At 53.9% G+C, this 17,146-nt stretch overlaps 1 protein-coding gene across 1 annotated transcript; it reads left to right on the top strand.

The window, feature by feature from the left end:
- Positions 1–10,828: 10,828 nt before the first annotated feature.
- Positions 10,829–14,476, top strand: MIND_00392000 (uncharacterized protein; the record flags this gene model as incomplete). The annotated part of the gene is made up of 8 exons (XM_037360749.1): positions 10,829–10,967; positions 11,023–11,326; positions 11,377–11,517; positions 11,576–11,875; positions 12,113–12,361; positions 12,424–13,563; positions 13,614–13,742; positions 13,798–14,476. The coding sequence occupies 8 exons, from the start codon at positions 10,829–10,831 to the stop codon at positions 14,474–14,476; spliced, it is 3,081 nt and encodes a 1,026-aa protein (XP_037223634.1).
- Positions 14,477–17,146: the final 2,670 nt, after the last annotated feature.

Here is a 17,146-nt window from a genome sequence, read left to right as displayed (position 1 = left end):
CTGGGGCCGATTGGGCCCGCTGTCAAGGGCGTCCGGCGGCGCATCAAAGCGCGATCCGTGATTATGTCCCTTCTCTGGGATATTAGTGTTGTTGCTCATTGCTTTGAGCTTGTGAATTATGAGGGCTTGTCAAGCCCTAGGGCTCTAAGGGTGGTGAGGGCCCGATGGGCCGTATAGGGCCCGTTGGCCCGACCCGAACCCTGACAACTTTTACATATTTGATCCATAATCAACTACCAGATTATGGCCAATATGATGTAGAAGTCAGTTCAGGGGGATATTAGAGAATAACAGCATATCTTATATATGAAAACAGCTGGAAATTGCGTAATGACAGAAAGTCACGTTTTGGTCATGCGGACGCACGTGAATTTCACAGGACCACCCTTGGATACTGCCCGCCGGCTGTGAGCCGCAGGCGAGCGGCCGTGCGGGCGCTGCAATTAATATTTCATCTATGCTATAGACATGGACGTTATACTTGTTTTATATATTAAAACAGCTTAGTGCCGGCATTAGCAGAAAGTCATGTGGACGCACGTGAAACACGCCCAGTCTACATGACTGGCTATTATCACCCTCATTGTATGAACTATGTTCGATAGTAATAATATATGTACTCAAATATAGAAGTCAGTTCTATCTAATTATTAACTATTCAAAAAAGAAATTGTATACTAGGTCCTAATAGTTAGGGAAATTCAGTACAGATTAGCTCCATATATACTATTAGGTTAAAAGAATAATATAGTTTCCCAAATGAATTTTTCACAGTCTAACAGTAAAATCAGGAGAGAGAGAGTGTTACACTTTGTAACTTGAGCACGGGTCCGAGTCCTCAGTCACATCAGTCAGGGTCAATAAAATCAAATATCGTCTACCTTAGTTGAGGCTAGGGCCAGGGTCACAGACTCACAGTTAAGATCGAAGTAAAAGCCGGAGCCATCGAAGAGGGCATTGCACCTAAGTGAGTCGGTTAGTATTCTCAGGACTTTGTAAGGGCAACCCTGGAGACTCCGACGAAAGCCTAGCAGGGGAGGATCCAAAGTGTGAATAAGACTACAGGAAATACACGGAGGGACCGACCTAGCAGGGGAGGATCCAAAGAGAAGAAACTCTAAGGGTCCGCCTGCTAGGGCGCCAACTATATACTGGTCGTCCGTAACTGCCGACGTAGAGCGCAGAAGGCCTGGGCGGCGTCGCAGGCTCTGTCCCAAGGTGATCGTTGGGAGGGTCTTGACGGATCGGTGATTGTGCGGGCGAAGGAGGCCGTGGACGATGGTCGGGGTGGGTCGGAGCGTCCGAGGGGGCGCCGGTCGGATGCGCCTCGGATGCGTTCGGAGGGTCCGAAGGAGGCCGAGGGGGGGTTCCCCTGACATCACCCCCCCTTTGAATGCGGCGTCCCGACGCATAGTTCGAAAGGGCAAGGAGTCGAAGGTCGCTGAGGCGATGTGCCGTGGTTTACCTGGGTACCTCCGATAGAAGTCCGCAATTTTGTCTGGCGCGAAGACACGGTCGAACCGAACCCACGAGTCGTGCGAAGCATCGTAGCCTTTCCACCTGACGAAGTAGTTAAGACGCTTATACCTTATCCTGGCATCCAAGATTTCCTCGACTTCCCATTCGGGGACTCCGTCCTCTAGTTCGGGGGCGGTTCGTCGTAGCCGGGTCGTCCATTGAAGGGGGTCGTCCTGAGCGAGCTCGAGTTTAACAACGGGGAAGACGGGGTGGAGCTTGGAGTAACGCGGGGGGGAGGTCGAGCTTGTAGGCACCTTTGCTAACCTCTGCGAGCACCTTGAACGGTCCGAGGCGCTTGTGGGAGAACTTCTCGGAGGGCCGAGTTGTTCTGATGTCAGAGGCATCTAACCAAACCTTATCACCAACTTGAATATTCGGAGCGTCCGATCGTCTCCGATCGTAGTACCGTTTATACTCGTCTTTGGCTTTGACGAGCGCGGCCTTCGCTTCGGAGACGCCGTTCGCTATCCGATCGCGAAACTCGTTCACCGACTCCAACTCTGAGCGGGTGCCCGGCTCGAAACCCATTCGGGGGAGCCGGCCAGTGTCCGTCATAAAGGGTACCTGTTGAGTGGAGGAGTGAACGTGGTTGTTATAGGCGAACTCAGCGGCAGGGATAAGCTCGTCCCAGTCGTCTTGTTGGTAGTTGGTGAAGATTCGGATGTACTGCTCGAGCTCCTGGTTAACACGTTCGGTTTGTCCGTCGGTCTGCGGGTGGTAAGCCGTAGAGGTAGCCGGCTTGACGCCAATTAAGCGCCAGAGTTCGCGTAAAGTCAGCGATGAACTGCGAACCGCGGTCCGAAATGTACTTCTCGGGGGTTCCGTGGTGTCTCCAGACGTTCCGATAGTACAAGCGGGCAGCTCCGACTGCGTCTATTGTCGTATGGCATTCGGTGAAGTGAGCGCGTTTCCCGAGGGCGTCAACCACTACCATAACCGCGTCATACCCATGGGCCTCGGGGAGCTCGACGATGAAGTCCACAGTGACGGTGTGCCAGCCCTCGGGGGACTTCGGTTGGATGTAGCTCCCCGTGCGGAAGCCTTCGGAGGGCCTTCGTGACGACAGCATAAGTCGCAGGTCGCGACGTAGGCGTCCGATATGGCGGGACATCTGTGGCCACCAGTAGTTGCGCGAAACCAACTCCAGGGTCTTGAACCGCCCGGCATGTCCGGCGACACGCGTGTCGTGGCAGAGCTCTATAATGCGCCTCCTCAGGTCTTTGTCTTTGGGGACTACGACCTTGCCGCGGAAGTACAGGAGGTCGCCTGAGACGGCCCACTCGTCCGAACGCGATGAGCGGGGGCCCCGAGCTTGACCTCGGACCTTCAAGAGTTGCCGAGCCGCAAGTGCGACGGGTTCCTCTAGGTCAGGCTCACCGGATAGCGCTTCCTTGATGTCGCGGACAAGTTCGGAGCCAGGCCCAGAGACAGTGACGGCCTCAAGCGCGCGAACGTGGAACAGTTCGGGGCGTAAGAGGGTGACATCCGAGTTGTCGTCGGAGATACCGTGGTCAGGCCGGCGGGAGAGAGCATCGGGGCGGCCCATCTGGCGACCTGGGACGCGTAAAGTCAAACCTGGAAAGGTACAACGACCATCGGGCTTGCCGACGATTAAGGTGTTGCGCCTTTCGGAAGTATTCCAAGTTCTTATGGTCAGTCCAGATCTCAACCGGATGTGCGGCGCCCTCGAGGAAATGCCGATACTCCTCGAGTGCGCGGATGATCGCGAGCATCTCCTTGTCGTGAATCTCGTAGTTGCGCTGGACATCATTTAAGCTTTTGGAATAGAACGCTACAGGGTGCCACTTCCCGTCCGGGGCGGATTGTTGTGAAAGAACCGCCCCCGTCGCATAATCTGAGCTGTCTGCTTCAAGTCGGAAAGGCCGAGAGTCGTCCGGGATCGCTAAGACAGGTTCTGATACGACCGCGTCCTTGATGGCTTGAAAGGCGGCGGCCAGGCGTCTCCCCAGGTCCATTTCTGGTCTTTCTTGGTGAGCGCAAAGAGAGGTTGCGCTAGGGCCGAGAAATCCCGAATGAACCTGCGGTAGAAATTAGCAAACCCCAGGAACTGCTGAACGTCCTTCTTGTTTTCGGGCGGAGGCCATGCGGAGACTCCGGCGACCTTAACGGGGTCCATTTCGACATGGTTGTGCGAGATAATGACCCCCAAGTACTCGATTGACGATTTCTCGAAGTCGCACTTCTCCCTTGCGAAGGTACAGCTTGTGCATTCGGAGCCGCCGAAGGACCTCCCGGACGATCTCGCGGTGCTTGCGGAGGTCCGAATGTGCGATAAGGATGTCGTCGAGGTAGATCATAACGTCGCCTGAAAGAATGAGATCCTGGAAAATGTCATTCATCATCGTTTGGAACGTCGCGGGGAGTTTGTCAGGCCGAAATACATCACCAAAGGTTCGAACAACCCTCGGTTAGTCCGAAAGGCCGCCTTCCACTCGTCTCCTTCTTTAATCCGGACGTTATTAAAACCCCAGCGAACGTCGAGTTTGGTGAAGTAACGAGCGCCCTTGAGCCTGTTGATAAGGTCGTTAATCAACGGAAGGGGGTACCGGTTCTTAATCATCATTGCGTTGAGGGTGCGGTAGTCCTGGACAAACCGAAGCCCTCCGTCCTTTTTCTTAACGAAGAAGACGGGGGAGGCCATCGGAGATTTCGAAGGGCGAATACGGCCGGTAGCAAGTCCTTCCTCGATGAACTCGTCAAGTTCGCGCTGTTCGAGGGGAGAGATCGGATACACCTTGCAGTTAGCGGGCTTCGCGTCGGGGATGAGTTCGATAGCGTGGTCCCAAGCCCTTCGTTCTGGTAACGTGTCAAAGGACTCCTTGTCGAAGACGTCTTGGAACTCCTTGGCCCAGTCCGGGATCTCCGAAGGCGGAGGGGCCGAGTTACGGGCGAAGGCCTCTGCAAGGCGTTGGGACACTGTACTGCCAGCGCGGATCTCCTCAACTGGGCGAAAGGAGGTGTAGAAGATGCGGTCGCCGTCTTCAAGATGCTCGTCGCCGTCGAGATCTGGTGAGGGCTCCGGAGGGTCCAGGCAGCTCCGAGCTCGTCGTCAGCATCATCTGGGCCAGCGATATCGATAGCGCAAACAGTGGGGAAGGCGCCCGCAAGTAGTCGTGATTTAAGGAGTCGGAGCCGCCGAACCTCGGCGCGTTCGGTCCGCTCTTCGTCACGGCAGGTAGAGCAGCTGCGGGGGCAACGACTCATTTTCACCTCCTTTGTTTCCCAGTTGATCTCGGGGTTATGCTTTTTGAGCCAGGAGTATCCGAGTATCAGGTCCTGTTTCCCAAGGTGGGTTACAGCCAGCTGAACGCGTTCGGAGTGTCCGTTGTACCGTAGAACGAGGTCCGCGATTTGGCGAATAGACCCAGCATCATTGGGGGTGCCGTTGACGTTGTAGACCGGGATGGGTACACCCGTAGCTGTAAGAATTAGCCTCCTGGCTTAGGTGCACCTAGGAAATGCATTGCCTAGGATAGTAAATGCACCTAGCCTAGGTGTACCCAGTGATCTAGGCTAGAATCACTTGAGGGTCTCTGGATCAATATAGCAACAATGATGGAATAAACTGTTATCTAATACATATAATATTAATAATAATGCATATATAATACTTTAAACTCCTTTTCTTCAGGCCGATGACCCGGTATATAGTTGGGAAGGCCTGTATCAATAATAATCCTAATTTGGACACAAATGATGGATCATGATATAGCCATCAAAAGTACTGATGGCAATCAAAAATGGTTCCACATTAGAAACATTATATAGATAGGGGCACTGGCTTAGGTAACAGAATACCAGATAAAGAATAATAATATATATTTCTATAAGAATAATGCTTTAGCCCAGGGAGAAGTGCTAGCCTAAAGTTCTAGGTGTACATAGCCCCCTGGCTGTACCTAGTAGCCTAGGCAATGTATTTCCTAAGTACACCTACTGGTTTTAGGCTAAATACTACCACTACGGCTCCCACTACGGCTCCGCGGCAGCGGAAGCCTGGGAAGCAAGGTGGGTGAGGATATTGGTGAGGTTGTCTAGTTTCGCCTCAAGTGCGTCCATGCGCGCGTCAGCGTCCGGAGCAGCTCCGGTAGACATAGCGGGCGTAAAGACGACAAGAGCAGAGGAGGAGGGGTCAAGTGGCAGGGGCGGTGACGAGGGGGGTACGGACTCGTACTCCGAGCCTGAGTCAGCACCAAACCTGGCAATCTTGACCGGTTAATCCCGTAGAGAGTTTCTTCTGCTGTAAGGGCAACCCTGGAGACTCCGACGAAAGCCTAGCAGGGGAGGATCCAAGCGTGAATAAGACTACAGGAAATACACGGAGGGACCGACCTAGCAGGGGAGGATCCAAAGAGAAGAAACTCTAAGGGTCCGCCTGCTAGGGCGCCAACTATATACTGGTCGTCCGTAACTGCCGACGTAGAGCGCAGAAGGCCTGGGCGGCGTCGCAGGCTCTGTCCCAAGGTGATCGTTGGGAGGGTCTTGACGGATCGGTGATTGTGCGGGCGAAGGAGGCCGTGGACGATGGTCGGGGTGGGTCGGAGCGTCCGAGGGGGCGCCGGTCGGATGCGCCTCGGATGCGTTCGGAGGGTCCGAAGGAGGCCGAAGCGGGGGTTCCCCTGACAGACTTGGCGCAAATCGACACATCCTCAAGGCTACTTACACTACTGATGGACATGTTGCCGTTCAGTATGGTTGGTTAATATATAGGTCACCATATTATTGACATGTGCAGGGAGGACGCCTAAAGGAGTGTTAGTGCAAGTACAGACGATGATTTAGGTGCTGGATGAGGTGGAAAGCAGAGTGAGTGAGAGTTATCAGCTCTGCAACTATAGCGTCTATATCACTAAGTGCTGTAGTTAACAAGGCGGTAGGGATCTCAGTCATTCTAAGGAAGTGGGGGGGTGTTGGTGTAAGAGAAGATTGTAAGGGAATGAGGTGGGAAGGGAGAAGAAACTGGCACGACTATATCCGTTCATATGGACATACCACATTGAGGTTGATTGTGCACATAGCCCGCTTATCAGATGGTAACAGGCCTAAGATATAGGTGGAGGGCCGGAGGACCATACAAATTGGACATTGCTGCACATCAATTCGATTCGCTTAATTCACCGTTAGTACTAAGGGCATTTTTGATCACTGTCTCCCCCCTTTTCAACCTTTACCATTCCTCCTCCTTTGCGATCTGTCACAAATGAGCACCAGACACCGTGGCCGACCGAACACTCTAACCCAGACTCAGAAGCAGTGGCTTTAAGAGCCTGTAGCTGGATTCTTAGCGGTATAGCACAAGGAGAAGCCTGGCATAACACCTGGCACCTTCCTTCTCTGAGACATTCTGTCAGTAAGACATCATCTAGACCGCGCAGCTCAGCGATGAGAAGAAAGTGCTCAGCAAGGTGGAACAGAACCTATATTGGTGTTCTAGACAATGAAAAGGGGCGTGTAAGTCTCGTTTGCTGAGGGAATAAAATTGATTGACTGGATGACTTACAGCAACTGCACAATTGATTCTATAATGCGGCGACTCAGAGACACAAAAACCAAAGCAGGATTGAGCCGGCTGCAACAGGAACATTTGGCACCCCGCTCTTTTGGTTTCCTAAGTGTCGCCGACTCCAAGAGCTCGAGATATATCACTTGAGAAATAAAGAGAGACTTGAGCTGCAGATCAAGGAAGCTATACATATGCAAGGAAAGAGACGGTTGTTGGGCTTGATAAAGAAGCTGATGAAGATGGCGAGGATATGGTAGAAGGCAAAAAGGGCAAAGCTTTATCTTTGGCTGCAGGAAAATCTGACCAGAAGACAGTACATGTTCATTAGCAAGGCTATATTACATTTAACAGTATATTAGGCTTGCAGAATCACGTTGCATTACAGGTAGAAAAGGACACTGATGCAGAATACTCCAACCAGCCCAAGGTCAAAAGTTGGGCTGTCTGTCAATTGCACTGCCCCTCTCGACCACCTCCCGGAGCATAACACATGTCCTTCGTATGAGTGCCTTCCTTCTTGCAGTTGCGGCAGAAGAGCTTACCACAACTTTGCACAGCCCTCTCGTTCGCCACAAAAGTCGTCTCCTGACCATCCTCACCAGTTGATCGTCGCTTCGCATCCAAAGCAGGCTGAATCGTGTCAACCAATTTAGTGTCTTTGTCGATTTTAATGGATGGGATGTGGTTGTGCCAAGAGTTAGGATCGTTGGGGTTGGCAGGAAGTGTCGTGAGGAAGATTTCACTGGCAATAGGACTGGGGATGAGAAAACCAGCCCTTGCGAGATGGGTACCAGCAGTTTGGAAGGATTTGATATGGGTACCAAGGTTTTCATCAGATGTAAGGGGTGTAGTCATAAACCGGAACCAGTGTATGATACTCCCAGTGCCGTTTTGGCCATATTCGGAGGTGAGCAGCTGGAATGTCTGATAAGTCGACTCAGCAGAAGTGACCTTGACCACGAGTGTCACGTTGATGGCCCCAAGCAGTATGTTGTAGGCTGTGCGGTCCTTTTTTGTCCATTCCTTGGCGACATCTTTGTTGGAGAGCTTTAGAGTACTCCCATCAATGATATCGAGTACATCGATGGTCTCGTAGCCAGACTCCATGCACTTGTTCCACGCGAAGAAGCCAGCCTTATCCTTCAGACAATCACTGTCTTGGTGCGGGAAGCGCCTGTTGATACCTGTTGATACCGTGAGGGAGTTCCCAGCCCATGTCGTATAACGTGGCAGTGAGAAGATGGTGAGAAAGATGTTGAGAGCTGTAAAGGCAGGTAGAAATTGAGATGTGGGGTAGCAGGAATAATATGAGTGCGCTCTGGTAGCACTGAGTGGTGTATTTAGGCACGGATGTGGCCGGAATATCCTCAATGATACTGCTATGAAGCTACTTGGAAGGATATGCCCTTGGTTACACAAGATCTCCAGAAATTTCAATGCATCTGATTGCACTTGCTGGTTTGATGAACTTAAGGAATATTGCCAGATCATAAGGTTTGCTAGGTTTGTCGTCAGTGATTGGATGAATGCTGCAGCTATAAAGTCCTTTGGGAATACTATCTTCCTAGATGCATAATGTTGCAACAAGTTCAAATGTTGGTACTTGCACTGTTGGCATCGAGAAGTCTAGCAGCATTTGTCATACCATCATGTTTGCAGGTGAAACGCGTGGAAATTGAAAGGGGAGGGGAAAGGAATGGGCAAGGGGACAATGGATGGGAAGGGAAGGGACTGCTAACAAGCTCACACTCACACACACACTCAAACTAAACCAAACCCAACCTATGTACCGCAATCCAGCCAATACAATATTTCGATGACAATTTGCGTGCGTGTTCGGGGGTTCCCCTCGAAGTATACAAGTGTGGCAACCCAGGGAGTATAAATGACGTAGGTAGGGGTTGTATTTGTGGTTAAAAAGCCTTTCCGCGCAGCGGCAAAGGTCGTGGGAACGTTTCGGCTGGCGTCAGTCCAATCTCGGGCTTCAAACAGACAACGTGGACGACGCCCGACGGCGTTAACGGCAACAGAACAACAACGTTGACAGATTCTCAATATAATTCCCCTGCATGGGGCCGTTCGATCGATCATAGACACAAATAGAAACCCCGCCCCTTTGGACGCAGGCCTGATTGCAACACCGGGGAGGAGTTCAATATCTACCTACTACATCTGCACCCAATATATACCCTTGCCATCGTCACGGACAGCCTCCGCATTGCCCTCCATCGCTAACATCGCCTCCCCCATTGCCTAGCACCTCGCTGACTCGCTCTGACTCGCGATGAGTCATAGCAGCTCCGTCAGCATCGCCCCGTTCCGTCTCTGACTCGGGCCGGCTGTGCGTCTGCTGTGCACCGGCTGTGCCTCCTACTCGCTCGCTCATCTCCCAGTACCCTAGCTAGCACCACTTCTAGCTTTGTTGCTTGTTCTTGGTGGTTTGTGGCACCCTATGCATCGCCGGTGCATCACAGGCATGTGGAGTGATTGAATGAGTGGTGCTGTGGCAGCTGCATCCATTGGGTATTTGAATCTGAAGTAAAGGTCCTGTAAAGTTATCTGTTTTATAGCAGCAGCAACATTAGATGAAGTATAAAACAATCAACAATTATCTAAGTCTTATTGAAGAGTGAGAAGCTGACCCAATATAGCTGAGATACTGATCCAGGACGAGTGGGCACAATAGTTTCCCTCGATTTCTTGTAATGAGTTTATATGCCTCACAGCCGTACATGAATGAAGCAAATGAGAGGTTTTGCTGCGGTATGGAGGTTGATTGTAGGGCCTGCATTACTTGAGTTGGATTAGCTGCTGTGGATGCTGAGAACTGTGGGTATTAGGGAAAGTAAGGCCATGGTGGGCAGATTCCACAGCAGCTCACTCAGATTGCTTGCCATTTATCTCACAGCACTCAGGCACTGATGATCAATACCGCAGGAAGTTGCAAGTCCTTGCAGTGCGCACAATGTTGGCAGATATGTTGGCAGATATCAGTAAATGTGGAGCAGCTTCTCACATTGGGGTTTTGCGCAAAAACGGCGACCCAGAGCTGGATTTATTTGTGAGAAATCAGGGGCCAAAAATGGGCACCTGATTTCCAACAAATCAGCGCTCCAGATCCGCAAGCACGTGACGTAGAAATTACCAAATATAGCAATTTCCATGTCACGTGCTTTACAATCATAGCCTAGGATTTATCGGAAATCTAGGCCACTGTCACTGATTTGGATCTCTATTCCCGCTATATTAGTTCAGCTTCGGGTGGCCATTTTGGGCCGAAACCCTGATGTGTCTGACACCCTGTTCCGATATGTCTTACATAACAGCACTTGGACTGCTCTGCCAATCAATCTCACATGTTCACCAGACACTGCAGGAGTTCGGGAATAAACGGCCCCCATTTTGATCGATTATATCGCTAAAATCAATGTACCAAAAAAAGATTTTTTTTATACCTCTATTTGTGCCAAAAAAAGGTTCACTTATATGATCGAGGGCCCTGATATATGTTATATAAGGGCATATTTACCATATCAGTGCATTTCTTTTGGCACAAATAAAGGTGCAAAAAAAATTATTTTTCTGATACATTGATTTTAGGTGTATAATCGATCGAAACGGGCGCCGTTTATTCCTGAACTCCCGCAGTGAGATGCCCTGCATCGCATTGAGCACGAGGTCGCAGTTTCGGTCAAGCTTTCGGGCCTTGTCCGCCGAGGCCACGTGTTGCACCGCCACGTTCCCCACGCTGATCTCCCTTGTCTTCGTACCACGACATACGACATCATGGACCCTTCTCCATCTGCCCAACCCGCCTCCGAGAGCGAAGACGACAACCCCGCCCTGACGGCAGCCGCCCTGCTGGCCGCAGGGACGCAGTCGCGGATGCGGCGACGACCGGCGCAGCGCGAGTCGGTGGTGGGGAGTCTGCAGAGCGATAATGCGAGGGGGGGTGACGTGTGGGGGCGTGATTGGACCAGGAGAGAGACCGGAGGAGCACGGAGGCGTGCTGCCGAACCCGCTGCCGCTGCCACTGGCGGCTTCAGCGTCAGCGTCATCGACACCCTCACCAGTGGCGCGGACAAATGGGTGTGGGGCACGTGTCCACGCGTCCGCCCACCCTGCGCGGGCAGGCGGGCGGTGGGTGGCCCCGCCAGAGGGCGCAAGTGGGGTCGTCGTCCCGCTGGAGACCACGTATTTCGCCCCAGATGAGGCACGGATGCTGGAGTTGGCACGGGCTGCCGGGTGTGGATGTGCAGCCCATGGTGTCGGGTGTGCTGTCTGGTGTGTGGATTGTCTTGTCCTCGATGGCCAGTTGGCTGATAACGCCTTAGTGGAAATGCGCTGGGGGCGCTGTTCACGCCCTGCAGGACGCATACGGCGCGCAGCAGCGGGTCGTTGCGCCGACAACAGCATTATGTCTTCCTTCCGGGCCATGTCAGTCCCGCGATTCATGATGCTCTCACCGGTTATCGGTGCGTGGCCCCTTTACTTTCCTCGTTCTACCGTTGACTCTTGGGCTGCAGAGCCCAGACACAGGCACCCACAACGACACCCACCACCGCCGCAGCAGACGCTACGCCCCGCCCGCCCGCAGCCACGCTGCCCCCCATTCATGACCCTCCCCATTCGCAACACCCGCCCCACGGATTCACCACCCAGCTGGAATCCAACACCGAGCTGGGACACGGACGGGCCCGTCGGACCATTCCCCGTGATCGAGCCGCCGACGGCGATTGAGATGTTCGCAATGGAGGTCGATGCGGAAGCGCGGAGGGAGACGGAAAGACTGCAGGCAGAAGCGGGGGACCCGCCCCCTTTGGAGGATGTCGAGTGCGTGCTATACCTGTTTCTTTTCCCTTCATTGCCCAGTTTTTCGCATTTGTTCGTCTTTGTTTCTTGGATGGTTCTCGCTCTTCTCTTTCTTGCTTTGCTTCATATTATCTGTCTCATTACTGCAGTCTTTTGCCATTGTCTTATTTGTATCCTTGCTCTGTGCTCCACATTCCATCCTATCCTTTACTTGCTCTCCCTCCATCTTATCCCTGCATCTTACTCATGGAATTGCAGCGACACGGGCCTTGCCATATTCACGACCACGTACCCCGGCGGGCCCTCCGCCGCAGAAGCAGAAGCGCGGACAAACGAGGACGAAGGAGACATTATAGTGACAGCACCAGCGCCGTTCCAGGCGCGGTATCGCGCGGCGGATGGCGATGACGAGCTTGGCACAAGCCGCGGGGCAGCCGAAGAAGAGGCCCGAATGGGGATGGCGGACAGCCAGTTGAACGACTCGGAGGCGGCGGGGAATGAAAGCGGGTGTGTGGCTGTTTTTTTTTGCTTGGTCTTCAGAGCGTGAGTGATAATGACCCCCATTTCAGGGAGGACGATACGATGAACGCCAACCTCAGTTTGGTAGCTGCGGCCGGCGCGTTTCGGAACGCCGAGCTTTCGACGGTTACTGGTCCAGACGAGGACGAGGACGACGAAGAGGGAGAGGAGAGGCAGGCCGTGGCGGGTCTGGGCCCGGCGGTCCCGCTCCCACCGGTGCCGCAAGGCCTAGCCCCGGCCGCGACAGAGAATTTTGCAGAGAGTCCTGTGTCGACCGCAGGACCGCCGGTCCACGGCCCGGATCCCGCGGTGATCCCTGGGTCCCGCGAGGAAGCACGGTACGAGTTGGAGCGCGCCATGGAGGACATGCACGCGCAGCTGGACCGCATGGAGGCCACAGGGCTCGCAGGGCTTGCGCGGGTGCAGCCGTCGTCGCACGCGGAGGGGCGATCACCGCCGACGCAGACAAGCGACAATGTGGACGAGATAGTCGATATGCAGCGCACGGCGGTGGACTTGGGCACGCCGGTCCCGACGGCGACGACAACGGACGACAGCTTGCCAGTCTCGTGGGATCGCGCGATGGAGGCCATGCACGCGTCGCTGGGCCGCATGGAGGCCGCGGCGGAGGAGGCGCGGGCGCTGGTCCGGACGCCGGCCCAAACACAACCACCGACGACCGACAACGGGGCGCCGGCTCCCGGCCCGGTCCCGGTCCCGACGGCCACAGTAGCGGACAACCGCGTGCACGACATGATCGCCGCGTTGGGCAGAGCATTGAACGACCCCGCTGCCGGCCCGCTCCCGATAGCCGAGCTGCAAAGCATATTGGATATCGCGCGCACGCCGCCACCGGTTCCGACGCCAGCGGAAGACCGCCGCCGCCAGGCCCTTGAGGACCGCCGGGCGCTGATCGGCCGGACGCTCGCGGAGCAGAACCGGACGAACCGCGGGCTGCCAGTGCCCGGGCCGGCCGCGCCGATCGTGCGCCACGCGGTGGGGACGGCGGAGCAGCGGCTGGCGGCGGCGCGGCGCAATGCGGAGGCGGAGGCGCAGCGCCACCGGGAGCGGATCGCGGCGATGAGCGAGGCGGAACGGACCGCGGTGGCGAGGGAGAGGGCGCGGATCGAGCGGGTGGCGGCGGAGCGCGCGGCGGTGGCGAGGAGGATCGCGGAGCGGGTTGCGGGGAGGTGAGTGCTGGTGTTATTATAAGGGTGGGGCTGCTGCTGATTTGGGGCAGGAACACCGATGCTGATGAGGGCGAGATGGCGCCGTGGTATTCCCCTGCACCTGGGGCTGACAATGGTCAGACGCTGGGCCCGATGGTCGGCGGTAGGTCCATATTAAATGAGCCACGCGTGACCAGTCCGTAAGTCATACTATCGCTCTGCCCGCTGTCCTACGCTCATAAAAACGTGGCACAGGCGGCCGACGCCCCCGCGGGCCGCCGGCGAGGCGTGGCGGCTGGTGTCCCAGATGCGTGCGGGCGAGCCGACGGGGCTGCCGGAGGCGGCCACGGCGCGCGCGGGGGTCGTCCAGCGCAGGCGGGCGAACAACAACGCGGGCCGAACCGCGCCGCCGCCGGTCGTCCCTGAGCCGCTCCCGACCGGGAGCCCGGGCCGCGGCTTCCCCAGCGAGCAGGAGCAGGACAGCTGGCTGGCCGCGCTGGCGCGGGCGGCGGGGACGACGGTGCCCGATCTGGCCACCACGACCAATGCGGATGTGGCCGCGACCAACATGAACGCCCCTGCGGCGTCGACATCGACCGCGCCTGCGGCAGCCGATGACGCCCTGGACTTGGCCGGTGTGCGCGTGCGTGAGGCGCGTGCACGGGTCGAGGCGCGGCAGGGGCTGCGGCGGGAGATGCGGCGTCTGGAGGTGGAGCGGGACGGCGCGCAGGCTGATAATGTCGCGGCGCTGCTTGCGGCAGACGAGCGCGAGTGGGCGCGGAGGACGGCGCTGGTGGAGGCCGAGTTCGCGGCTCAGCCGGACGAGGACCAGGATGCACGTGCGCGTTCCGGCGGAAGCGGAAGCGGAAGCAGGAGTGGCGCGGGCACGCGGAGCCATGTGCCGGGGTATACACGCCTGCTCTTCGAGCGCTAGGTGGGCGAGAAAGAATTTTACAGCGTTAGCTGTTTGCTTATGAGCTCAAAAACATCTGTCAATGTATGCTTACTTACCATGCGGCCTTTCCTGCTTTCCATCAAAATACAACCTCATGCCAAAAAAAACAGTTTCTACATGCTTGCTCATTCAATTCCGGAGTAATGAGACTTTTCGAGCAGCAGCAGCAGCTTTCCTAGCAATCAATGCCTTTACTGCTAGAGAAGCTCAAGCCTCAAAGACTGGTGTCAGATGGTCACCTATGTTTGATCTTGCACTTTGAAATCCTGTAAAACATCTTATCCTTGGGTTTATGCATAATTTTCTAGAGGGAGTTGGTGGGACCCATATTCACTCACTTTGGGGTATAGGCCGCCAAGTAGCCAAAGCAACAGAAGTTTCAGAAACCAGAAAAGCTGAGAAGATTATGGACTCAGACATTGCTGAAGCTTCTGATGAGCTGATGTCACTATATGAGGAAAGCTCTGAGTATGAATCTCAGAATGAACTTAGTCAGTCACAAGTTGTCATACCAAGTCTATCACAAATCCCAGGAGCTTGGACCTCTATGGATAGTTCTGCTTCAGAAGATGAATCTCTACAAGCAACTCCTAAGCTCCGAAGGTCATCTCGGAAGGGCAAAAACAAGGCTGGACAATCTAGCTCAGACAGATCTGTAACTCCCACACCAGCTAACTCAGTGTTTGCAACTTTTATGGCAGTTGAATTTCCAGATGAAGATTTAGAGGATACAGACTATCAGGCTGTAGACTTTGAGGGTTCATATGAATTCTCTAAGGAAGATTTAGCATTTGTCAGAAAATGTATTCAGGATATAGAGCTCCCTTCTCATGTAGGACGTCCTCCTATAAATCTTGGAGAGGCTAGCCATGGTACTTTGAAGGCACAGGAAATCTTGATCCTTTTCACAGCAATATTTCCTGTGATAATGCCTGAGCTTTGGTATGCAGGTACAGATACTCAGAGCCAGCTCCTGAAGAATTTTTATCATCTAGTGGCTGCTATGAATATTGTTGCATCTTTTAGCACCTCAGATACAGAAGCAGAAAGATATAAATTTCATATTCTAGAATACAGAAAAACCAAAGCAGCCTTATTCACAGATGCAACTATTCCTCCCAATGAACATCTTGCTATGCACAATATTGAACAGCTCAAATTTGTGGGACCATCTCCTGGTCTCAGTGAATTTGCAGGGGAACATTTTAATGGGATCATGGGTCAAATCAAGACAAACAAGCAAAGCTGTAAATATTTTCTACTTAGAATAATTATATAAAACTGACCAAGAATTTTAGCAAAAATGGAGTTGACAATTTTACGACAGCTATGCCGCCGGGGCCGACCGGAAGCTATCATAAAAGATACACAGGCTGCTACTTCCACATCTGCTACTGCAAAATTAGCAAAGATATTACAGCCCACTCAGGAGATAAATGAACTTGTCAGGGGATGAGGGTCCAGGTGCCTAGTTGATACTAAAGCCGGGGGAACAGCCCCACAGCCAACTACTTAAGTACAGGGCTATCTGCGCACGGACCAGTCACGTGATCAGTCACAGCTGTCACATCACATGCTCCCCTTACACCAACCCCTCCTCAAGATCTGTCGCCTCGACGGATAGGCGGAGTGTAGGGTTCTGCGAACTCATATTCAGGATCGCCAGGGAAATAGAGGTTGTCGCCTATGACGCGCGATGACTGCGCAGGTACGCCCCCTCGTCGGGCGGTCTGCCGGTTACGCGGCCGGGCGTGAGCTACGTCGATCTGCATAGGAGAGCCGATCGGGGTAGGTGACGCGCTGGTCAGCGCTGATGGAGTGGCCATAACCGCACCTCTCGCAGCTGGTGCAATGTGCAGCATCTGGGTTATAGCCCAAAAGTGCAATGCACAACATTATATATCTGGATCTATTATATTAGGGGAAGATGATATGACTAATATGAGATCATATTTATGAAGATAAATCACCTTTTCTTCAGGCCGATGATTCGATATGTAATATTATGGACTTAATAGAGCAGAAAAGGGATATCAATATTAAATTAAGTAGGAGCGATGCAAGATCACACAGTGATCAAAATTAGTGATCTCTTGCAAAAATGGTTCCACAAACAATAGATTACACTAGGAACATTGATCCCATCAGTATATACCTGATATAAGACACTAAAACAGGTAAAAATGATAAAAATGAAATAAAGTAATTCTTGCGTTGAAGGAGACTGGGTTAGGTCCCATATGTTGTGCATTGCACCTTTGGGTTATAACCAAGATGTTGTGCATTGCACCAGGTGTTCCAGCTGATAACCACCGAGGGTGCGAAGGGAGTAGGGTAAGGCTGGGGGGTAGGAAGAGATGGTGCCGCAGCCTGCATAGGTTGGGTAGTGGCGGCAGCAGGTTGGCGGGGTAGGGAAGACGGGAAGAGGGGGGAAGACAGTCGCGAATGCCCAGCTGGCCCACCAGCGGCCGAGGCCCTCGGATGAGTGGCAGGTCGAACCGCAGTAGTGGCGCGGGGCACCTGAGACTGGGCGTGGATCATGGTGGACGAGCGGTGCGGAGGGGCACGGTCGACATCCATCTTCGTGGCACGTGGTACAGGCACAGGCGCGGCAGGAGGAGGGGGGGCAGGTCCCTCAGCAGATGGTGG

This window comes from Mycena indigotica (assembly GCF_014461135.1).
Source record: "Mycena indigotica strain 171206Taipei chromosome Unknown Mind.scaff0003, whole genome shotgun sequence".
Taxonomy (NCBI): Eukaryota; Fungi; Basidiomycota; class Agaricomycetes; order Agaricales; family Mycenaceae; genus Mycena; species Mycena indigotica.
The sequence above is the reverse complement of the archived record's forward strand: the minus strand, read 5'-3'. Positions and strand labels throughout refer to the sequence as shown.